This window comes from Urocampus carinirostris, chromosome 10 (assembly GCF_059441175.1).
Source record: "Urocampus carinirostris isolate Australia breed hairy pipefish chromosome 10, RoL_Ucar_1.0, whole genome shotgun sequence".
In the NCBI taxonomy this organism is placed as follows: Eukaryota; Metazoa; Chordata; class Actinopteri; order Syngnathiformes; family Syngnathidae; genus Urocampus; species Urocampus carinirostris.
In genome coordinates, this window is record NC_142358.1 from 27,504,018 (window position 1) to 27,529,953 (window position 25,936).

The window sequence follows — 25,936 nt, forward strand, 5'->3', positions numbered from 1 at the left end:
ATAATTTTTTTTGTGTGGCTTTTGGGCTCAACTGATGGAGCACGATGTTGGATTTTAAGACGTCCATCTGCCCCCCACGTAAGACGAAATGGGGTAACTATTGGCCTAAAGAAAGAAAGAAATCTGTAAATTAGCAGCGCTGTAAAAAATGGGGTCCATCCACTCGGGGGTCTATCACATGGTTGGTCCGTTGGATGCCTGCGTTTTATTTCAAATAGCCCATAGGGAAGATTAGGCGATACTTTTGTCTGACAGCCGTGGCCGAATGGAGAGAGAGAAAAGGGAAATTTAGAGAGTTTGAGGAAGAATGAGGCAGAGCAAAGGAAACTGGGCGACAGAGAGCCGCAGGGAGACGCGCTGAAAGGAGAGCGGGCTGAAGAGGGAGGGAGAAATAAGCGACAGAGAGAAGCCAAATGTTTCTTGGGAAAGTTTTGGAGGCTGAGGTGCATTGTGGGTGTCGGGGTCCGAGGTGTGTATTAATGCCGGTGATTGGAGGAGGGCTGCTGCAGAAGTACGTGAGCCGAATACCCAAAACGGACGCAAGGATAGGAACTGAATTGTAAGGGTGGGCAGATCGATCCAAATTTCAGTATTATCAATATTGTCCGAGTACTCGGATCGGATTGATACTGTTGTCTTGCGATCAATACTTTCATCTCATTGCCAAACACTATTATAATCTTTGTAATGAATTGTAAGATTATACAAACAGTACATTATAAGATCTAATTATTTTTACACTTTATTTGCACTCAAAATATTGTGCAACAAAGGACATTTTAGTTCTGTTGTTGACGTTATTGTACAGTATTTTAAGGCTGCAACAACGAATCGATACAAAAATAAAATCCATTATTAAAAGCGTTGGCGACCAATTTCATCATTGACTTATTGTGTTGCGCGATTTATGCGGCACTCGGCACGTTAATTCAATGCAAATTAGAGAGTGCATTGAATTCCCTCTTCATCTGGCAAGGCACTTCTAGTAGCACTTTGGTCTGGCAGAGGTTGCTTTGAGACCGTGTTTTTATACATAAGGCCATTTCAAACCAAATCTAAATGTATTTCTATAGTACTTCTCAGACACTGAAAGTAGTCTTACTGTTCTCTCGTTATTTTCTGATCTTACATATTTGCATACATTTGTATGTTTTTATTATTGTTATTTTTGGATATACGACATAGACTTTTTTATTCATTTATATTATAGAATATAATCAAAAATATATATTTTTTTAAATTTGATTCCTCAATTAATGTGAAAAATAATATTTTGATTCAGCCATTATTAAACTAATCGTTGTAGCCCTACTGTATTTGTTGTTACAATGCTGTTTGTTTGGCTGTTTTGACTTTTGTTCTGAAACAATTGAATTTTTTTTAAACTGTTTAAACATTTATTTATTTATGTATTTTTAAGGTAAAAAAAATGCTAAGAAAAGTACATAGGATACCAGTTCCTTATTTTGACCATGATTTTTCAGTTTTTCGTTGTTTTGACTATTACCTCATTGTCGCTAACAGCCACTCATGTTGCTCTTCTTTGTTTTTCACACCAATAAGGCAGATCTGATTTTTGTTACATTGAATATTTAATAAAAAAAAGAGGGGCCCCAGACGAAGGCTTAAGAACGCATGGAATTCTCTTTTTTGAAAGCTCCCCTCCTGGTTCTCTTTGCATTTTAAAAATCCATTGATGTTTTCTGTCATTGTTTTGAGTTTCTACTAATTGTTGAAACTTAATGATTGTATAGTTGACATTATTTACACATTGTTTTTTTTTCTTTTTTCTTTTTGTCTTTCTAAATATTGTGCAGTAGAGGACTCTCCTGACTTTTGGGGAATCAGTTGGAATAGAAATATTTATAAATCATTTTACACTGTCAATGTTAGCATTATTTAATTTAAAGAACAGAACAGTTTTTTTGGACTAGAATCTTTGTACTGTGTTTATTCGTAAATATAAACTAACTTAGATGGGGAGAGGTTCAGTTATTCAAACATCATCGGATTGGTATTGATCAATGCTATTCTGTATTTATTTGGACCGAATCAATCCCGAAATTCTCAATCTATATCACAATCTCTATTAAAACAAAAACAAAAAGTCATGGTGACAATTTAATATTGGTTTTAGGATGACGAAGCCGCATCAGGTCCCTGAAAAATTCTTTGAAGAGAAGAAGAGATGGTTTGTTATGAGCCTCACAATGACTATCCCACCTTCGCCCTTTGTGTTGCTATAATATGGTTGCCCCTTTTAATAAAATACAAAAGTAAATCTAGAAACTTAGATTTTACATTAAATCCTTAGAATAGGTTAGAATAGAATAGAATAGAATAGAATAGTTTTTACTGTCATTTGTATCAATGTGGTGAAACATTGTATGCAACGACACTTGGTAAACATGTATTAAAGACTTTAAAAAGACCAATATCATACAAGATAAAGGACTGTCAATAAATAAACAAAAACATTTACAGCGTAGTGCTTAGAGACTGCCCCTAGTTATGATAATAGTGCAATGAAAAAATAGTGCATCGTAACAGTGGTGCAATAACATTAGCAGCAACTGCGGCGGTCCTTCAGAAGAAACTCTGTCCAGCCCTTAGTGGATTGCATTGATGTTTAAATAAAATGTAATTCTTTTAGGGATCTGGCCTAATAGTTACTCTTAAGTGTGTTTGGGACTATTATGAATTAGTTGTCCATTTTTGTTTGAACAAGTTCAATCAGGCTGACTCATTTGACGTAAAACCAGTGTTTTTTGATAAAAATAAACATAACTCTTTTACACATTATTAGTTCTTATTAGGTCTTTTTTCATTTTAGTTAAGTGACAAGGACGAGTTATTACTCATCAAATGCAGGACGTGGAGGGTGATGTTGCAATGAAAAATGGCGGTTGCAACAGTTTCGAAATGTGTTGGAGGTGTAAACAAGTATTTAGCACAGTGTTGTTTATTTGATGATTGATTTATTAGCTCGCTTTATTCACATTTGTTAATTTTTTTAGTAAGGATTCAGGGGAAAAAATATTTTTAAAAGTTCCTATTTTTCCAAGACTGTAATCACAATTAAATATTCTCAAACAAGCTTTAAAGATGATGCACTGACTCTTGTTTTGCAACACAACTAAAACATATTTAATACATTATAATGTACTAATATCTGCTTGAGGATATAAACCTAGTGAAGGATTTTCGGTTGAGTATAAGAGTTCTTATTAAAAAATTTTGAAGACTGTTTTCATCTCCCAAACTTATATATAAGATAATCATTGTCATGGTATTATTAGTTTCAGGGGCAGGGTTTGGTTCAGTGGTTTTCAACCCTCTCTTCTCCCAGTTATTTAGCTGTGATTTTTGTATTTTTACAGGAAATGAACATAAATTGTCAAGAATATATATATATATATATATATATATATATGTATATATATATATAATAAGTGACTACGAGTTAAAGAGTGTTCATTTGGTGCCACTCCTTACCTAATGTCCCTTTGTGTATCCCCCATAGAAAAATATAATTTTCATGAAGCCTTATGGGTACTTGCACTCAAGGACAACATTCAGATACCTGGCTACGTATCTCCTGTACTGGCATATTTTTCAATTATGTATTATTATGTAATTATGTATTTATTATATTTTCTTCCAAAATAACAACATAAACTGCATATTATAACATCTTGTACTTCAAAAAATGACATAATGTATCAATCTTCTAAATTATAAGTGTTTCAAAACTATCTATTTATCTATCTATCTACCTGACGGAGGGGTGACGGACAGCAAGACAAACACATACAATAACAGAAAATAAAAGGGGGAAAAAAAGCAAAAAACACACACAAACATTTTTGGACCATGGCCAACCCAATTGCCCAAACACCCAAACAAGTTAGGCACCTCGGCACCTAAGTTGGTCATGCTTTCGTCCCTCCAGATGAAATGGGACACCAGAAAGCCATGTCACTCGGGTCAGGGTGACACAACACACTCTTCTGTTCAACAGCAGGGCCTGACAGCTTTCACTGGTTTACCCCTGCCGCATCATACGGGTGTCCAGCCCATCCTTAATAACGCGTCCACAATTCCACTATCTTTTCACAACACCTCTCCACTCCTATCACCAACAAGAGCTCTTTCAAAACTACTGTTTCAAAACTAATTTGATAAAAACATTTTCACTGACAAATAACAAATGTATATATGTACATGTAGATATCTGCATGTGTTTGTATTCATCGATACAAATGAGAAGAATTGGATAAATCCACATGATCTTTTTTTCCTTGTACTGCCGCTGCATCGGATCTAACTCTATCCGCAGATCAGAGGTAAGATCTTGGGCCCAGACCCGAACCTTGCCCAAATTTCTGCATTAAATGTAATCATTAAGTTGGGCCCATGCAAGGCTTCTCTCGCTATTTTCTTTTTGTGGAGGATCTGCACAGCATGCACTTACTTTTATTCAAGTCATTATTTGGATTACTACTTTTTACTTTTACTTGAGTGATTTTATTCGGAAGTAACTGTTCATTTACATGAGTAACACACTTCGGCGCTGCACCTCAGCTCCAAACACTCAAAAATTAACCCATTTTTTGTTTGGGTAATATTCTTCTAACGTCCTGGGCTTTTGCATTCAGAAATACCCCAATTTCTTTGGGAGTTATGAATAAAATGAATTTTTTCAACTTTTAAAAATAATTGACTAAATTTTAAGGGTTATAAAGAAATACAATTTTTTAGGTTCATTTTTAATAAAAAATGAAGCTAATTAAGCTGGTTATTTGGTGTGATATGAGCCTTATTTTGGGGTTGTCTTAAACAGACAACCCAATACAGACGCTTACCTATTTACAAATGAGATCGTTCGTAAGTTGAATTTGTTCATAAGTTGCTTCGGTGCTATATTCTGTATAGAATATATGTTTAATGTTGTTTTGTACTAAAATATAACAATTTCATAAAATAACATGTTCTATAAAGATGAATGAAGAAAAGTTTGACCTACTTTTGGAAAATAAGCTTCAAGAGGTCCTCCTCTGTGTTGGAGAGTGGCCGAAAAAATGCAATCCAACCATTTTCTCAACCGCATAAAGCTTTCTTATTCCACTCTTGTTTCAAAAGAAACTGCTTGCCTCTTCTATACACTTTACACCGACCATATTGAATGGATTCACGAGATATTAAACACCAAAAATGTCAAAGTTCTTAGCGCGCTGGAGATAGTATAGACATAGACAGTATAGAATGTTTACACACGAACTAGGAAGCGGAAGCAGATTTTTTCTTTCCGGGTGGATGCTGGGCGACATCTCACAGCGCCACACGTTGGTAGCGGTGGAAAGAAGCACTACAGTGCTGTCCTGTACTTGGAAAAGGTTGCCCAAAAAACAAAATCGAACTTACAGTAATGTCCAGATATTTTTCGACATCCCGAAAAAAATGTTCGTGTCTACTGTTTTACGGAAGTCTGATGGTCGTAAGTAGGGTAGCGTCTGTACTCTGAATATAAACAAAATCATACATTGCCGGCTTGCGATACAGCAGCAGAGCAGTTAACATTAAAAGTGACTCTTCTTACCCTGAATACCACCTCTTTAAATTGTTGCCCTCTGGTAGGGGCTACAGGTCCCTTTAAACAAGGACTAACAGTTTTCTTTTATTGATGTTCACTATGTTTTGTGTACTGTTACCCAATGCTAAATCTATTGCCTTGGTCATCCTGGAAGGGGGATTACCACTCGTGAGGCCCCTACTCAAGGTTTCTCATTTTCCTTGTGCTGAGGTTTTGAGTTTTTTCTTGCCTGCATGTTGGTTTAAGGGGATGGTGTAATTGTTATCCTGTGCAGTCCTTGGAGACATTTTGTGATTAAGGGCTATACAAATAAATGTGACTTGACTTGACAGTTTTTTCCCTTGGGCCATCACCCCAGGCAAGCATGCAAAACTGTGAAAATATATATCCTGCGACTTATTTGGGGATTTTTGTTGCTGCTTAATGTTATTGCATTTCATTTCACTACACTACTGTTACCATGCACTATTCTTCCATTGCACTGTTATTTTAACGTAGACCAGCAGTTGCTAACAACATTTTGGGGATATTTTTGGCTAATTCGTCCTTGTTTTTTATTTATCTTATTTTTCTCTTTGAATTCTTTATTACATGTTTTACCCTGGAATGCTATATCTAATCTCGTTGCATAGAATTTTTCACAACATTGAAATCAACAAATATAAAGATTATTTTATTCAATTTTGTAAAAAAAAAATTTTTTTAAATCTAATAAATAAGGCAGCTCATTGAATAACTGGTTGGTACAGGTTTCTCAGGGTTCAGAGATCCAGCTATCAGCTTCCCTGTGTGGGGTTTGCATGTTTTCCACCTGTCTGAGCCTGAGTCTCCAGGTACTCCGGTTTCTCCTCACATATTTTGAGATCCCACGTGCCCACTTTGTATTGCCTTCATGTACCCTCTCGGGTACATGTGCCCATATTTGAGAACCACTTCTCTATTGGAGCACAACTCACAGGTTTCTTTTTTTTATGGAACGCGAGCTGGCATCATTTGGAGGCCACCAGACAGTTTGTAATGCGACAACAGACATATGGAGTGCGTATGCCTCGCTAAATCAGGATTCAAGGCTCCAAGTGCTTCGTTGTTTTCTGCTTATACGTTTGCAGCAGCGTGAAATTTGTACGCCTGTCAATGCTGTCGACAAAAATCGTCGATAGAAATAGTTGACAATGGAATTCATTTTTGACTATTTTCAACAGACACTTTTTCAAACAGACTGAGGCATCCCGACATGAATACAATCTTTGCTGAGAGTTGCTCATATGCAATAGCGTCGCTGTCTCAAGCGGTAACATAAACCTACAGAAATAACTGTGTCAACATCTAGAACGTGTACCAAAACTTCTCAAGTTTGGGAGCCTGGTTACTAGCAACCAAAATACTGCTGTATTTTTGAGACTTGAACTCACCGTTTTATTCATAGTTTGGCCAGGGGTGCGACTTATACTCAGGTGGGACTTTAATGGGAAATTATCAACACATTATTTTATCATTGAGCTTTAATATTGTATTATCTGTACTGGATGTAATTTTCTATGTTATTTTCACATTAAACTGTGAGAGGGCGCTCTAGGCCTGTGTTGAGGATTTTAACCTTGCCCTGTTGTGGGCGGAGGGCATTTTGAGTTGGAGGAGTTGTTTACCGGTAAAAGTGACACTGATGATGAATATTTAATTGGATTTAGTGATTTGGAGTGCATTTGATGGTTTCTTTAGCACCTTCTTTTTGCTAGAGTTATCTGAATAACTAAAATGTTTCCGTGCAGAATTTGGATGTTCTCCCCAAGCTTGCGTGGGTTTACTCCAGCACTCCTGTTTTCTCCCACATTCCAAAAACTTGCAAGGCACTGGAATTGTTGGCCTCAAAATTATCCCTTGGTATGACTGAGCATATAAATGGCTGGATGTCTCTATGTGCCCTGTGACTGGCTGGCAACCAGTTCAGGGTGTCCCCTGCCCACTGCCTGATGACACCCGGGATTGGCTCCAGCACCCCTGCGACCTTACTGAGGATAAGTGGTGCAGATAATGGATGAGCGTTTCGTCATTACTGACTTATTCGAAGGTGTCTAAGATATGCATGTACTTTTATTTTATGCCTGTTTTTCACTATTTTATTTTGATATGAATGAGAATTTTAAGATGATATGTATTCTTTGGGTGTTGAATTTTATCAAATACATTTAAGCCCACATGATAATTATACCCTAGGTTCGACTTTTATACATTTTTTCCTTCTTAAATATGCATTTTAGCTGGTGCCACCTATACTCGGGAGCCACTTATAGTCTGGAAAATACGGTACTTGCAAACCAAACTTTGCATACGATGGTGGTCGCTTGGCGAAGCATGAACATTTGAATGAAACAGAGTCTGATTCGCGTCAGTAAGATTCAAGTACCATCCAAGCCTGTAGGGTGCACTGTAATTTATAACCATATATTTCACAATACAGTTGGATGGATGAGGCGAAATGTGTTCTGGATGTGTGGTCGGTTAAATTAATGGATGCAAGAGTGCGTATTGGGATTGATGTGAATGGCGGAGGATAGTTAAGAATGACTGATTATATGATGCCGAGGGGGTAAACCAGTGTATGCCGTCTGGGCTCACTGCTGACAACAAACTGGACTGGACTGCCAACACAGAAGCGCTATGTAGGACAGGGCAAAGCTGACTTTACTTCCTCAGAAGGCTGGCCTCCTTCAAAATCTGCAAAAAGCTCCTGAAAATATTCTATGAGACAGTTGTGGCAAGCGCCCTCTTCTATGCGACAGCGTGTTGGGGAGGCAGCGTCAAGAAGAAGGATGCCTCTCGTCTCAATAAACTGGCTAGGAAAGCGAGCTCTGTTGTGCGCGAAGAGCTGGACAGCCTAACAACAGTAGCTGAGAGACGGGCACTGGAAAAGCTGCGGTCAATCATGGACAATCCATCGCATCCACTACACAGCATTATCTCCAGACAGAAGAGCAGTTTCAGTGACAGACTGCTGTCACTGTCTTGTACTACGGACAGACTGAAGAGATCTTTTCTTCCTCATGCCATGAGGCTCTTTAACTCTACCCAGCAGAGTAAAAGCCCACAGTAAACCACACCACCTACATTGCATATTACCGAATCTTATTGCAATATGTATTCTGTGTAGCACTATTTAGTTATTCTATATAACACGCTACAGTGGGCATTTGCACGTCATACTGGGTATTTGTATATTGTATTCTTTTTGCTTTATTATTGTATTGTTCTCAGCGAAGGGATGCTGCTGGAAATGTGAATTTCCCTTTGGGGATGAATAAAGTATCTATCTATCTATCTATCTGATGAAGGGTTGCATGGCACAGCAACTCACTCCCTTGTTGTGCTGTGGGCTTAATGTTCTGTGTCAGGTTGGGAAGAGACAAGGGGAATTAACGTTGGGTGAATGTAAGTGTGATCTTGACTCCAGCCACCTCCCACCAGGAGGATATGGCTTTAGTATATAGATAGATAAATAGAAAAACTTAATAACTATCCTATTATTCTACTATTTGTTTCAATTTCAGTTACTAGTAAATAGTCGTTAGTTGCAGCCCAAGAAATTTGCAATTGGTTTTCGCTTGGAGGAAATTTCTCCCAAAATGTGTGGGTGTGTCAGTCTGGTTCGAGCATAGTAAGATGAAGATCCAAGTCCAAATAAAGATGTGTGCGTTTATGTATTTGTAAAAAAAAAGAGGAGTGTGTAGTGCATTGGGAGGAGGCTGAGTGAGTAGTAGCTGTACCTGGACTGGACTTGCATTTAAGTGGGTGGGGTACTTTGCCGGATTTTGAGTAGGGGGGAGTAGGAGGAGTGGGAAGATAGAAAGGAGGTGTCGGGGTGACAGGAGGACTGCTGCATGGCTGCTTTTTCCTTTCGTCGAATTTCCACTCTCTCCTTTTTCTTTTTTTTCCCCTTTTGTGCAAGTAAAGGAGATTGCAAAAGAGTGGAGGCAGTTTCAGAAAGACAGAGGGAAGGAGAGGGCATTTTTAAAGGGTTTCGGTTTATTTTATGGCCTTTCTATATACAACGGGGGAAATTATGAGATTGATTTTTTTTTCCAATAGTATGCTACTTAACTTACGCAACTTTGCATGCAAAATAAACCTCCCTGCTTTTTTTCAGTTGTTTCTAATTTTCCCCTCCTTCTTCCCCCCTTCGAGTCCCTCAACCTCTGCTTTGCTTTTTTTTTTCTCGTCTCACTCCGTCCCAACCTTTCCAGAAGCGCCCTGCACTCTTCCCTTTTCCTGTTTGTTTTTCTTTTCTGCGTGGTTTTATTTTATGTTTCCCTCCCGACAAAACGGCTATGACGGCGTACAGCGCACGTAGCGTCGAAGGCCCGGCCTTTAGGCAGAAAGAAACGTTGGGAAGCCAAAAAGACGCAGAGAAGCACAGCGGGTAAGTCAGTTTGCTTCGCATACGCAAAGAGCTGTGTTTGCTGTGTTTTTGCTTCGATTACTTTTTGATATTCCCTTTTTGGGAGTGAGAAGGGGCCTAAACTGGCTCCTTGCATTCTGCCGCCGCCGCATATGAGATATTTAGGAAGTGATAGCAGCATGCCGGCTCATCACCTCTTATAATCTTTGTTTAAACATCTTGTTCCCCTCATTTTAAATCATTTTTTCTTCACTTTTTTATGCATGGAAATAAGAATAAAAACACCATTTCATTTTTTCTTCCAGAAAAAATCTAAAGTTAACCCTCCTCTTGTGTTATTTGCAGGTAACACGCCCCTGTTAGCTGGTCGGTGGCAACCCGTTTCCTAAATCAGCTGTAAAATACACTGCAAAATAATAATAAATCATCAAATTTTTTTCTCATCACTTTGTTACCTTGTTAGACTTCCTTATGCAGGAAATTATATATTTTTTCGATTTTTATTGTGGTATTCCGGGCCTTTTCTCTGTCTGTATACCCCTCCATTTCAATCTTAAAAAATGGTTAAAATGAACCTTAAAAGAATTATAATGCGCGGACCTTTTCTGGTAACAACTCGCCCGTGTTGTGTTTTTTAGAAAAATTATCTTTTTATTGGTAGACTGAGTATTTATCCCTACTTCTAATAATTAGTAACATATTAAAATCATAGTAATAATATGATAAGTTGTTACTTACGGGGATGAATAAAGTATCTATCTATCTGTCTACTTTACAAATGCATATCAAACTGGGTGTCATTTTCTCTACTTCGTAACAAAAAGTAACCTGGAAAAAGGTTAGAGACCCCTGATCTATAGTGTTAGGGTCGGTTTCGACCCATAAATATTTACTTAAAAAATATGGCTAAAAAAAAGATTTTTTTATTTTCAGCAATAAAACTTGAATACAAATATAAAATAAATAGCAGAACAAGTCAAAACACAAAATATAAAACAGCCAGGAAGGACCAAGATCGATTACTCCTTCCAAAGCAAATAAATCACAAAATTATGTGTTCAAGAACTTGCATGTGTGTTCAAAACTGTGTTAAGAAGCTTTGTGGCAGAAAAGTGTCCCATTTTCTGTCTTTTTTGCAAGTATATTATTTCCATGTGATGCTCAGTATGTCCAGTACACCTACATATTTCAGTTTAGGCTGTAGTTAGTGATTTTTAATCTTGTTTTTATAACCAGGTCAAAACCGATTTTAACAATACAAATTTAACGATTTCAATTAGAGCAGATTAGAATGTAGTGGATTTTAATCTTACTCTATTTGGGGGAATAGATATTCCCGACAAAGTCAAGGAGCCTTGAGGCAATAATCAAATGTAGTGTTTTTTTGTATGCACTTCAAATTCAAAACGAGTTGGTGGCGACTCAAACACAAGAGAAGGGTTAAATAAAACATCACTTAGGTCATTTTCTTTTGCTGTTTATGATAACACAAGGGTGGGTCATTTCGTCCCGAGTACAACAGGAGGTTAAAACGCAGCACTCACAACACACTGTTGCCGGGTAGATTTTAGTGGGCAGTCTTGGCACTCGTGCACTTCCAGATAAGCAGCAGCGTTCGAGTTCCATGGACCCGATTGAACTCTATTGTCGTGGCAGGGTTCGAAGTGTTTTTCAGTGCGCTGGCAAAGACCCACTAACATACTTTCGGCAACTTGGCAACGGCTTAAAATTCAGACGTCTCATTTCCATTCAGGCGCAGGACGCTGGAGGAGAAAGAAAACCGTGAACTGCTTTGTCGCTTGGATTTGTGCTGCTTGATGAGACTTCCGGGTGGTTTCACATATGTCATCGGTTGGAAAAAGACTTATGAGTTGACTTTTTTTTCTGTTGCTTAAATAAAAGTAGCAACTACAATTCTGAAATTAAAATGAAAGTAGTGAGTCTGTAAAATTCAGTCATGCAAATATTTTACCTCTAGGAAAAAAATCACTATTTGGAAGTTAAAAAGTGTGACCTAAGCGAATTGTATAGATCCAAGTAGAAAATGTTTTGAGGTGGGGAGGATGGTATTGTAAGATTTACCTGAGTGAATAGAATAGAAAATAATTGAACACAGTATAATAGAATGAATTACATTGGAGTGGAAAGGAATGGAAAAGAATAGAATTGAAGAGAACAGAATCAAACAGAGCAGAATAGTATAGAACAGAATAGAATTGAACAGAGCAGAACAGAATAGAATAGAAAATATTTGAACAGAGCAGAATAGAAAAGAACAGAACAGTCTTTATTGTAATCGATAACATCGAACATTTTTTGCATAATACTGCCTGTTGTGAAATATTACACACTGTTACGCAAGACGAGTAGGATATGAATGTTGCTTAAATATTTAAACACAACTATAAAAGTAAAACTATACAACTAAACTATGAACCCCAAGGCTTTCTGTTTAGCAGCATTTGTAACATTACTATTCACTCCATTTACCCTTTCTGGAGCTTATTGCCATATTAGACCTTTTGCATAACACCTTAAGCGCTAAGGTGGTGCATTAGAATTCAAATCAGTGTAGTTAGCATGGGCAAGGGTACTGTATTTATTTGTGTGTAAGATGGATTCGATTTTATCTCATCATCACATTATTTTTTATTAAAGGTACCAGATATGAATGTTAGATAATAGAGAAAAAAAGAAAGTCGTCCTGAAAAATATGAAGAATGCCGAGGGTAAGAACTCTTTTGTGTATCTGATGCTGAAACGAACACTTGAGGACAATCAATAAATACATTAAAAATTTATGTTGGAACTGTGTTCATAGTTGTCAATAAATAATGTATTCAACAATGTTTGACACTTTCAATGTTAAGTTTAAGCTGAGACAAAAGCAACATCAGTTTATACTTGTTTTCAATCAGAATTTAAGTGTGTACATTATACACGAATATATACTGTATTTTCCTCCACAGTATTTTTTACCTTTTTAATCCCTGACTCATTTTTATTCCCTAGTTATGTTGCTAAAAAATATTTATTTTTTTGCCTTTTCCAGAAAAAAAAATGTATTGGTCAAAACCGATGCTAACACCATAGGTATTATAGTTGGTAATATTAGAAAAAAAAAGATTATTTGTAATGATTTAGTAGATGTGTTGCAATACCCCTCAGTAATAGTAAGATAACAGATTATATGTTATGTATTCATATAATTCTCTTGAGGTTCATTGACTATTTTTGAAAATTGAAATTAAGGGATATCCTTCCAGCAATCAGGCCCAGAGTCCCAAATCCAAAAATACAATAAAGACATTTTATAGATCAAAAGGAAAACATTAGAATGCGTTTTTGTTTTTAACGTATTTTACAGCTCATTTAAGACACGGATCGCCACCTACCTGTTAACATGGGGCGTGTTACCTCATTGTTAACACAAGAGGATTTTTAAAAAATGGGAAAAAAAGAATCACATCGCTTCGAAAAACATTTCCCTCTACATTCTCTATTCTCTCACTTACATCTCACTCGAGCCCTGCCGCATAGCCCTTAAAATGCCACATAAACTTTTCCAACCGTAATTCACTCAACCACCATCTCGTGGTCAGGAAAACAAGTTTTATAAACAGTCCCCCCCCCTCCATCCGTCAGGCTAATAAACTGAATTGGACAAAAATTATCATCACAATAAAACATTTCTTATCATTTCTTATTGCTTGTATTTGGTTTTACATATTTAAAGTTTAATTTTTGCCCCGGAGTGAAAGTGGACAAAACCATATGCTGCTTTAACCAATCTTTAATGTCAGAAAAACAGATGCATGGTGACAAACGAGAACATTACATTTCACTAATATAAGGAACATGAAATAGATATTAAAAGTGAATAAAATTAAAACGCGGAACATTCAAATTTAAAGCGTTTCTTGTCAAATGCACAGTAAAGAACCACGATTCCCTGCACATTGGAATTCTGACTTTGCTGTCCACACAGTTGCCAGCGTAAAAATAGAAACGAAAAAAAGAATATTACGAATATTAAAAATCTAAAAATACAAGATTAACTCAAGATGAGTTAAGAAAATAAGATAAAACTCAGTTGAAAGTGACTAATAGTCCAAGTATGGTCCAGTTTAAAGTGTCCGTAGTGTGCTGAACGTGTCTGTGGTGTATTGTTCGATCAGCAGCCATTTAAGAGTCTCATAACAGAGGGGTAAAAAGAGTTCTTTAGATGAGTCGTCCTGCATTTCACACTCCTGTACCTGCATTTCACACACCTGTACCTCCGTCCGAGGGTAGGACTGTAAACAGTCCGTTTGTGGACGGGCGGGGTCCATAATGATGGAAATTGATGGAACATTGCACATAAACAGAGGTAGACCTGCAATCCCCAAAAATGAAACAACAATAAATACACAAATTAATTTCAATTTACACTCAGTGCATGTAGTCTTAAGGTGTCCAGGGTTCCCAGAGATCCTTAAAAAAGTCCTGAAAGGCATTGAATTCATTACTCTCAAAATAAGGTCTTAATTGGCATTGAAATGTCTTAAAATGCATTGAATTCATTGTTCTCAAAATAAGGCCTTAGTTATAATGCATTTTATTTAAAAGCGCCTTTCAGGCCACCCAAGGACACTGTACAAACAATGAAAGAAAAAAAAAAAAAAAAAAAAAATACAATTTAAAAAGTTGTAAACGAAATAATAAATAAAAACAAGACATAAAATCATAAAAACATAAGAAATGGAGAAGCTATGTGTTGTAGGCAGTCCTGAACAGGTGTGTTTTTAGACGGGACTTAAAAGTGGAGAGAGGTGTGCAGTTTTGGAGGTCCGGAGGTAGATTGTTCCAAAGCTTGGGAGCAGCGCGACTGAAGGCTCTGGCTCCCATGGTGCTCAGATGGGCAGGGGGCACTGACAGTCGGAGGGAGGACGAGGATCTGAGGGAGCGAGTGGGGACGTGCACCTGGGGAAGGTCGGACAGGTAAGGAGGAGCCAGGTTGTGAATGGCCATATATGTATATAAGATGAGTTTGTAGCTGATGCGATGCTGAACAGGAAGCCAGTGTAGCTGTTGGAGAACGGGGGTGATGTGCTGCTGGGAAGATGTTTTTGTGATGATGCGAGCAGAGGCGTTTTGAACCAGCTGAATTTTATGGAGGGACTTTTGGGGAAGGCCGAAGAGGAGAGCATTGCAGTAGTCAAGGCGGGATGTGACAAGACTGTGGACGAGAATAGCAGTAGTGCGGGGGGTGAGGGAAGGGCGGAGTCTGGTAATATTGCGGAGGTGGAAATAAGCAGTGCGGGTGATGGTGTTGATATGTGAGTGGAAGGTAAGCATGCTATCCAGGATGACACCCAGACTCTTGACCTGGGGGGAGGGGGACACTAAGGAGCTGTCGATGTTGAGAGAGAAGTTGTTTACTTTGGATAAAGTGGATTTGGTGCCAAGAAGGAGGAATTCTGTTTTATTGGCATTTAATTTAAGAAAGTTTGTTGTGAACCATGTTTTGAGTTCGGAAAGGCAAGAGGTGAGGGAGGGAGGTGGGAGTATGGAGTTTGGTTTGCAGGAGAGGTAGAGTTGGGTGTCATCAGCAAAGCAGTGAAAGTGGATATTAAATTTGCGGAGGATATGACCAAGAGGCAAGAGGTAGACGATGAAGAGAAGAGGACCTAAGACAGATCCCTGGGGTACACCTGTGGTGACTAGGGAGGGCTTTGAGGTGAAGGATTTCAGCTGGACAAACTGAGTGCGGCCAGTGAGATAGGAATGGAACCAACTGAGGGGAGTATGGGTGAGACCAATGGAGGAGAGTCTATTGAGGAGGATAGGGTGAGAGATTGTGTCGAAGGCGGCGCTCAAGTCTAGGAGGATGAGGATGGAGACTAAACCGGAGTCGGATGCTATGAGGAGATCATTTACAATACGGATTAGGGCAGTCTCTGTGCTGTGGCGGGGGCGGAAACCAGACTGAAAGGGCTCATAGAGAGAGTGGAGGGACAGGTGCGAGTGGAGTTGAGCAGCAACAGTTTTTTCAAGGATTTTTGAAATAAATGGAAGGTTGGAGATGGGGCGGAGGTTGTCGAAGTTGTTGGGGTCAGCACCATGTTTTTTAAGTGTAGCATTAAAATGTCTTAAATCCAATTTTTGAAAGTCTTAAAAATGTTAAGATTTATATTTATTTGAACTTTGAAGATTGACTTTAAAAAAAAAACGTTTTTCAAGCATCGTGATACAAATGCTTCATGAATGTAGAGAAGAGTTCTTTGGAATTAGTTGTTGTTTGCCAGTTTTGAGGATCTATGATGTACTGTAAACGTCCTTTTTTTATTGTTTTCTATGTCTAAAAAATTTGGACAGTGTTGTGTTTTTCAGATGGACATTTTTCAACTGGACCAAGATGTAACTTAAAATAAATAAACGAGTAAGCATTTGTTTAAAATTGCCTCTAATTCATAATTGTGTTTTGTTCATTTCAATTGTGTTTTTTTTCGACTTGGCCTTTAATTTGATTTCAAAGACTATTAAAAAAGTCTAGAAAAGTCTAGAATTTACCTTGCCTTAAGCTGTAGGAAACCTGGTGTCTGACAATGTTACTAAATTAATAGGCAAAAGAAAATGTTCAGTTTCCAAAACGTTACAACAAACCCAAGAGCCATTGCTAACAACTGGTCTTACTTCAAGACCCCACCCTAATTCCAAGCTGCGACCCAAATCAAGAACAAAAAAATATCTTCTCAAATTTATGAATGATAAAGATTGTGTAGTTTAAACAAGAGATACTAGGATATATTCACATTTTTTTTAAAACACAAAGCAAAATGGACAGCAAAACCAAAACAACTTATTTTAATCGTATGCCCTTTCATGCTCAAATGGCCTTTTTAAAAGCGACAGTGTGTCATATTTGACCACCAGATGCCACTGTATTGTTTAGTGCTACCGAAAATTAGCGCTACAAAGCATATGGAGAAATACAAACCAAAGAGACATAAAGTGATCAAACCCGAACGTAATGATTAACATTTTAGGCTCGGTTAGGGCTTGGGCCTAAGATCATATCTCTAGTAATGTTTTTGTTTCTTTCATGTGGCACGCTGCTGGAAAACGCTCAACGCTCACTGGCCCGCTGAACTCGTTTGGGACTGTTTTTCGTTTAGCGTATTCTAGATTAGTGTTTCTCAACTGGTGGGTCGGGGCCCAAAGGTGGGTCGCAGGATTTTGCCCTGGGAAAGTAATGTTGAGGAAAAGAAAGAATAGAGGGTCAATTACACCGTATTATCTTCCTGTTCAGTCAATCGGCGCCGCTCCAATTTTGATTAAGAGTGACCTCGTCTCATTTATCGTGATTTTGTCTGTTTTATTTCCTTTTGCTGCCTATAATACTGGGTCCCAAGAAAAAAAGTGAGAAAGGGGAGGGAAAGTGAAAAATAGTGATATCAATGATCTGGTCAAAGAAGGAAATAATTGCAAAATACGAAGATACTGTATGTCTGCCATTGAAGCACTGCTTGAATGTGCAGGAAATTGTTTAAAAGTGTTTTATTTTTAGCTTTTTTTTCAACCAGTATATTATCTACATGATTATGTAGTTATCATTGTTTTGGTCCAATTTCTTTCAGCATTCTTGGGTAGGAACTTATTTGTGGCTATTTTAAAGCAGTTTTAGGGTGTTGCTTATATGCGATGGAGGCTTCTATGCGACTATATAGGGTACTTGAAGTCATTTGGGTTTTGTTGGGCATTTTGTGTATGATTTGTCAATATATTCTTCTATCTCTGCTTAAAACTGTCATCTTTTTATACAATACATTTGCCAAGTGGAATTTTTTTCTTGATTTTTGGTCGCAGCTTGTCATCAGGGTGGAAAGGTGGGTCTTCAATTTGAGAACAACTGTTCTAGTGGGCGATACTGTTTTAAATGGTGAAATAGGCTTTAAGTGTCGCCCACCTTGATTGGCACATGTAGTCAGCAACATTTGCAGTCCACATCGCCACACTGCTATTTATCAGACTCTTTGTAGCCTAAATATCTTCAAAAAAACTGAAGATGGGTGGTCTCTCCTGTCTACAACTCTTTCAGCATGCTTCGAGTAACCTGCTGCGTTTCCTTCGTCCCTATATCGCTTATTTTCACTGTTTTGTATTCCTTTTGCTTCCACTCTGTGTGAGCCGCTCTACGGCCATTCCTTTGAAATTATTAGCTGGTCCTTGTCGCTTCCTTCGTCTCCTGAATTTTGGTCTGGAAATTGTGTTTTCATTTGCATGAGCGCCCCCGTTTTCTCCGGTGTTCAGGATGTGTAGCTACAGTTTAAATATATCGACTTGTATCGTACATTTTTATAATTTATGTTGGCAAAAAATGTATGAAAATTATTATCGTTCTATCGCCTGGGCCTTCGACGGACGTAAGATTTTTTTTTGTGCTCTCAGCCCCAAACCCGTAGATCCGAACTTGTGTTAATTGCTACCGCAAGCTTGTATCTACAGGTCTGCGTCTGTGCGGCTCCAACAACTTGAGCGGCATCGCCTAAATAGTCGCCGACGCCAACTTTTATCAAAACCTGTTTTTTGATTTTGTTTATTTTCACTTGTAATCCATCATTGACACGTATGTGAATCTATTTTGGTTTCACCGCATTTTCCACAGCAGCCATTTTTTGCTATAACAGTGGATGGCGTAATCCGGATTTTTCGAAAGAGCCTTAAAGTTGCCCCGCTTGCCGGCAGATTGAGGTAGTAGGTTGTATAGTTGAGAATGACAACACAGGAGATAACTGTACAACCTCCTAGCTTTCCCTGAGGCATGCACGACACATGCTTTACAAATTCACATTTTTAGGAAGGTTAGGTTAGTTGCTGTACTGCATGTTAAAAAATAGCAATGCATGCCTCCATTTCAGGCTTGTGGAGTAATGGAATACATGTGACAGGGTTACTGAATTAAGATGCAGAGAAAAGACAATTGTGTGTATATATATTTAAAATAAGGATTACTTTGCAGGATTACAATTTAATTCAAAAGTATATTTGCATATACATACAGGGTTTATGAGGGTGCTTGAAATTCTTGAAAATGCTTGAATTTTAATGTTGTGTTTTCAAGGATTGAAAGTGCTTGAGTATTGGTCAGAGTACTTGTAAATGCCTGACAATTTGTTCATGTTTCTCAACGAGTTTGCTTCAAAATTAGGCTGACACTGCTCTCTCTGGCTTCGCTTTGCTGTTGCTTTTCTTCTGATTAACTGCAGTATTGCATTCGGTCTTGGTGATCAACGGCAGCTGGCATTAATTTTTACCGCATTGTCTTATTAAGCGCCATCGCCCTCTAAGAGCACAAGTGCTTGCTAACCCCTAAGCAGGGCATTATAAAATGCATAAGGATTACGCATCAATTATCGATAGTTGTTATGGGTCATAGAAAACCGAAGTTTGCGTTTCCGAGTGGTAAAGTGCAACGGGAAAACCTTCCTACAACTGAAAACCTAAGCTACATATTACAGTCATGTTTGCCCAACATCTAGAGGGGAAATTTGTCTTAAGAACAAATATATTCGTGTTTTACTCAAGATCTAAAAATTGTATGTCGATGTATGCACCCGAGATTAAAAATCGCATATGTTAATCCAGATATATTTGTGGCTCTGCAAAATACATAGATCTCTTCTTTTAATGGTACTGGAAAATTTTAAAAATTGGCTTTGAAAGTCGTTTAAAAGGGCTCGAATTCGGCCATGAAGAAGACCCTTTGGAACTCATTTGCTATTTACATAGAAACATTTGGCATGCGAACATGGAAAATTATTGCCACTATATATTTTTTCAATCAATTCAAGTCCAAACTAACAAACCGACCAAAATAATTGTCAGATCTATTATGGAGCCATGACAAACAACAACAAAAACACCCTTCTATTATGTTCACTTAGTTTCTGTCTTTCATTGAAACGCTCTATTGTTCTCAAAATATTGAAAACTGGAGCTGTTCTCGAGCCAGTGTTACACCTGCCGATTCTCTGCACAGGTTTTAGGTTGGCTTTAGTTAAGTCCAGCTGATTAGAAGGAAAACTGACCTATGTTGGTCAATACAAATGAGCTTTTCTGGATCTACGTTTTCAATTGAAAGTGATATCAGTTGCTTTCCCTAAAAAGTTGTCACTCATGAATAGGTCCTTAGAATATTTTTACACAGGAATTTAGTTGTTACTTGAGAGGCATGAACAACATACCACTTGATGAAAGTTACCCTGCTTTGCAGAATATTCCCCCCACGCCAAGATATTTTGGACATATCGCCATATTTCAGGCTTCAAACTTGTTGAGATAAAAAACTTGAAATATTTCTTAAGAATCAACAACACGTAAGACACAAACGTGAAAATAAACTAAATTTAATCAAATTTTATAATGTGTTTAATAACTGAGAAATATCCTCCCCCTTTGAGTTAATAATCTGATACTAATACAACCTCCTTTTGCTGTGATTACATGGCGGCTGAGTGGTTAGCGCATCTGCGGCACAGTTCTGTGGTCCAACTACCAGCCTTCCTGTGCGGCGTTTGCATGTTCCCGCTGTGCTAGTATGGGTTTCTACCGGGAACTCCAGTTTCCTTCCGCATTCCAAAGACATGCATGTCTGGTGAATTGGTCGGTCCGAATTGTCCCTAGGTGTGAATGATGTGTGCCCTGTGACTGGCTGGCAACCAGTTCATGGTTTCCCATGACCACTACTAGAAGATAGCTGGGATGGGCTCTAGCACCCCCCAAATACTGAGGACAAGCGGTGCAGATAATGGATGAATGGAAGGATGCTCGCACAGATTTTCGGGAGAAGTGTAAATGTTACAAAATCTTCTTGTATCCTATTCATGCCTTGAACATTTCCACAACCATATCCCAGACCTGCCTGGTGTGTTCTTTGGTCTTCATAATGCTCCAGTTTTGCTTTCATAGACCTCTGATTCCAAGCATTAAAACTGAGATTTTATGCACTCAGTCATTGTTAGTCATTTAAGTCTACATTGGATCTTTCATAATTCACCAGGGAACCTCTGGAGTCAATTGGCTAAGCTGGGAGCACCACAATTTTAGTTTTTTCATGGTAAATAGAATATAAAATGTTGAAATAATTTGCTTCTACTTCACGATTGTGTCACACATGTTGTTGATTCATGGAAAACATTTTAATTTTTTTTTTTTAATGTTCCTTGGGGGCTTCTGTAGATTGCCTGCAACTCCGTTCAAGATACAAATGGATGATTTCTGCTATTTTGTCGATGCCTAGTATTTTGTCTTATTGGTAAGGAATCAGATGAAAATCTTCCCTTATACAAACTAAACGTGTCAGTCCAACAATCCCAAAGCAGTTTTAAATATTCCCTTACAATAAATTGCACAACGCTCCACAAATCATCTATTCTAGTGTTACTCAACTCGCAGGTAGGGACCCAAAAGTGCGTCACCGACCTGTTATTACTGGGTCGTGAGCCTTTGCATTAGTATAATAATGCTGAGGGAAAAAAGTGACAGAGGGTCAATTACACTCCTCAACAGTAGATAATGATAATGGTCTGCAAATACGGAATGGCACACTCCATTTTATACCACAGAAAAAAAAAACGTTTTTCTACACGTCGGGAATGGCCAAACGCAGATACGGCAGAAACATATGGTCTGCATTTATATAGCGCTTTTCAAGTCAATGAAGACCTCCCAAAGCGCTTTCCAATGTGCTTCACACTTACCCATTCACACACACACTCACACACCAATAGGGAGTCAGCCATGCAAGGCGCCTACCTGCTTATTGGGGGCATTAGGGATTCAGTGTCTTGCCCAAGGACACATATAGCATGGAGGGGCTGGGAATCGAACATGCGACCTCTTGATCCCAAGATGAGCGCTCTACCTCCTGAGCTAAAATCAAAAAGATTATAACAATAATATACACTGTCCCTTTAAAATTGCGGCTATTTGAGTGTTAAAATGTTATGACTTGAAATCGTTTCTGTTTTGCTCTGCATTTTTTATTTTATTTTATTTAAATCGTGAATATATTCTTCTGTTTCTGGTTTAAATTGAACAATCCTTTTGAATCAATACATTTGAAAAATTGAATTTATTTTCTTGAACTCTTTGGATTACAATGTAGGATACGAATCAAGCAGCAAATATACATTTTTATTTATTTGTTTGTTTTATCACAGTTGCTCATGACAACTAATCACATCTTACGTATTGGTTTCCGAGTTCACAAGCTGATTGGTCAACTTATTATCTGTCTCCCAAGCAACTGTAACGTAAATTTCCGTCGAGTGACAGAAAGGCCTTTGTGTTATTTCTAAAAATGAGCTCGTTCTGAATTCTAACTCATGCTCCAAAAATGAATGCAAGTGATGGAGTATAGAACATAATGTGTGTGTTTTGAAACTAAGAGCTTCTTTGTGGGGGCTGGTTATGTCAATATTTTATCAGTTGGACACTGATTTCCTGAACAATAATAAACCGAGTTTGAGTAGTTACCAATACAAATAACTGATCCCACTCCCATTAATACTTGATTCGTGGAAACACTTTACCCTATTTTTATCCTATAATTCATTATTTATTATTTATGATCATAAAATGGTGATGAGCGTAGTGATTATTCTGCCATCGAGAGTACTCATACTTGGAAATATAGATTATATATAGATTTGTATCCTGATTTTGGTATTGATTGCACATTTCTACATATTTTAACACATCTCACAGTGCAAAAACTCAAGAAGAAACTAAAATCATATCTACGTAATAGGGATGTATAATTAACCAAAACCTAATTGATATTGCGAAGTGACGTAGTGTGATTGTGTAATCGCAAGACACTGCGTTTTTTTTTTTTCAAGGATTTATAATAAAGCTCAGACTGTTGATTTCTTAAGGTTAAAATTTGTCTACATGATTAACCCATACCTGTCAACCTGTACGGTTCTGCCGTACAAAGTACGTTTTTTTATGCATTTTAAGACGAGTACGACGTACAAGGAAATCTGTACGGAAAAACGCAAAGTTGTCAATCGCATGCGTCTGCCGCCTGGGGATTTCCCATCATGCATCATTCCGGAAAAAAAAACCAATATCGTGTACGAATATTTTGTATTTTGTACGAGAAAATACGACAGTTTGTCCGGGCATGGAGCCGTGGAGGTTGACGGGTATGTCAACCCTTGTTTTGACTTCATCCAAAATACAATTTTTGTACTTTTTGATACAGCATACATGGAAATGAATAAAAACAACCTTGCATTTTCCATTTTCTACTGTTGGGACAATCAAGTAAAAAGTAATACCGTTTAAAGTTACATAAAATATAATTCAAGAGGATTTTCTGGGTTTTTAACAACACAGTTGCGGGTATTCAGACCGAAAGACAACTGGATGGTTAAGTACTCACAAAAACAAAACTAGTACAGAAAACGCATTTTTCTTTTGAAATCGAAAATCGCATTGAAAGTGAAATACAGGTCTGGAAAATCGCAATTACATGTAGTATCTTTTACAAAATTGTGCAGCCCTACTTTGTAATATAAATGTATAAAAATAATAACCTTTGCATGTTAAATGTTATTTTTACAAAGACAGTTTCTCCTACTATACTTTTTCTACTAATTGTCTGCAGACCCATCCTGCAAAAAACATTGTAATATAAGAAAGTGGTTTTAAATAATGTAAATACGAATAAGACAGAAAAAGTACCAATCACACTTAACAGTATTGCTGTAAATGTATGTTACTGTATACATGTTATATTGGGAGTATTAGTACCCAGGACGGCTATAGATACTGATATCAATAGCCACATTATAAGTTACAAAAAAGAACTATCTTTTCCTGACAGCTTCCCAGAAACAGTTATTGATATATATTTTATTTTGAATGCAAAAATGTTTAGTAAAAATACCCCAAAATAGCCATATTTTGGGGTATTTTTAGGGTATTTTTTTACTTTAGGCTATACCAACTTAAGCCATAGCTTAAGTTGGTATAGCCTAAATGTTGGTTGCATCGTTTGAGGTGTCCTATAAAGTTAAAAGTAGAATATTTACTCTATTAGGTATGTGTTAACAATGCTCAAATGAGTTCAACACGTTTTTTGATTTCAAGAAGGCGTTTGTCAGTTTGGCAAGCCACTTTATGGGCCACCATGCGGAAATTCAACATGAGCCACTGAAGAACTGTATGCCAATGCCAACAGTGGGGTACTTATTAATGGCATCATTGGAGCGTGGTTTTGAACCTCAGTTGGCGTTAGACAAGGCTTTTTTATTTCTCCAACTTTATTCAACATCTATCTGGAGAGGATCATGTCCGAAGCTCTGGAGTAACATGAAGGTAAAGTCAGGATTGGGGCACACAACATCACTAACCGTTTTGTTGATGATAATGCCGGATTGGCCAGAGACGAACAGGAACTCAGAGATCTCGTCGGCTAGAAATCAACACAGCAAAAAAGTAATGACCAGCAATCCCCAGGGTATCTCCACAAACACCACCATCATCCACAGAGAGCTAGAACCTGTCACCAGATTTAAATATTTTTGAGCTGTCATATCAGAAGAGTTGTCAGAACCAGAAATCATGGCCAGGATAGCTCAAACCACAGCCCATGTTTCCAGACTTAAACCCATCTGGAGGTACTAGAACATGGCAGTGAAATCAGAGATCAGACTCATGCAAGCGCTGGTTACTTCCATCTCCCTCTACGCTTGCGAGGCATGGACTCTCACAGAAAAGTTGGAAAGGTAAATCCAGGCCATGTCGATTCAATGCTACAGGAAACTTCTAGGCATTAGCTACATAGCGCATGTGACAATCGAAACGGTACGCAACACCATCAGAGGGCGCATTGGACCTATGAAGAAGTGTTGTCGACTCTGGCAGACGAAAACTGCAGTGTTATGGGAAAGTCACAAGATCATCAGGAATGACCAAGATAATTCTCCAGGGCACAGTCTAAGGGGGCAGGAAAAGAAGAAGACCGAAAAACAACTGGGCTGACCACATTAAGGAATGGACTGTGCCCACTTTGCCGTGACCCAAAAACAGACCAGGAGCAATAGACAGTTGCAAAAGCCGCCCAGGGTTGCGTCCTCATTGGTGCCCCAGGCTGTTAAGGCATCCATTAACCCTTAACATGAAAATGGTGTAAGTTAGAAAAGGCTAGTTTGCAGTAAATTCCAAACACAAACCCCTAAAACAATGAAAAAGAAGAGTTTATTTGAGCGCGTCTAAGAAATGCACTTACTTGCACACGGAACATAAGGAGCTTTACAGAGGCTGCAATGATGAAACAAGCCCAAAAAAGCATAAGTGATTAAAAAAGTTCCTAATACCGAACAGCACCTTTTAAATGAAATTTGCTGAATTTGGATATGCATTGCTATTGTGGAAATTGTATGTGTCAAATGTACTTATTGTTACCACACTTTGTGTTAGTCAGTACTGAGAATAATTCTTATATCGACACTGGTCGGAAAAAAAAGTTAGACTATCCCTAATTAAATATGCATAATGATCTACCAGCAAATATTTTTTTTCTTGGTAGTGCATTGTAATAAATTCTGAAAACACCAATCAATAGGCAACAAGTTTATTTCTTTATTTTTTTGTTTGTATGTGTTTTTGCGACTGGTACCACGCCATACACAGTACTGTAACTGGTAAACTTCGTTCTGTTTGTTTTGTTGTGTTTGTTTTTAGAACATGATTCACGTTGTCCTTGGGAGCTAATCTGCCGCCCACAGCTACTTCTTGGGGGCCATCCCCAACCCCACACTCTGCCTCTTCCACATGGACCTGTGCACTCTGGAGGACCGATCCTGCCATTAGTAGAAATGTATAAATAAAAAGATACCTAGAAATATATGGCAAATAACACAAAAACATATATATAAATCACATTATACCTATAC

The 25,936-nt window shown here is 37.9% G+C and overlaps 1 protein-coding gene across 1 annotated transcript in view; it reads left to right on the forward strand.

Moving 5' to 3' along the window:
- Positions 1-9,556: 9,556 nt before the first annotated feature.
- Positions 9,557-25,936, forward strand: part of LOC148358572 (uncharacterized) — a 59,458-nt gene continuing 43,078 nt past the window's right edge. The window contains exon 1 of the mRNA XM_088346443.1: positions 9,557-10,007. Within this exon, the coding sequence (XP_088202569.1) occupies positions 9,916-10,007 (92 nt within the window). The 5' untranslated portion in view covers positions 9,557-9,915. The remainder of the gene's footprint in view (positions 10,008-25,936) is intronic.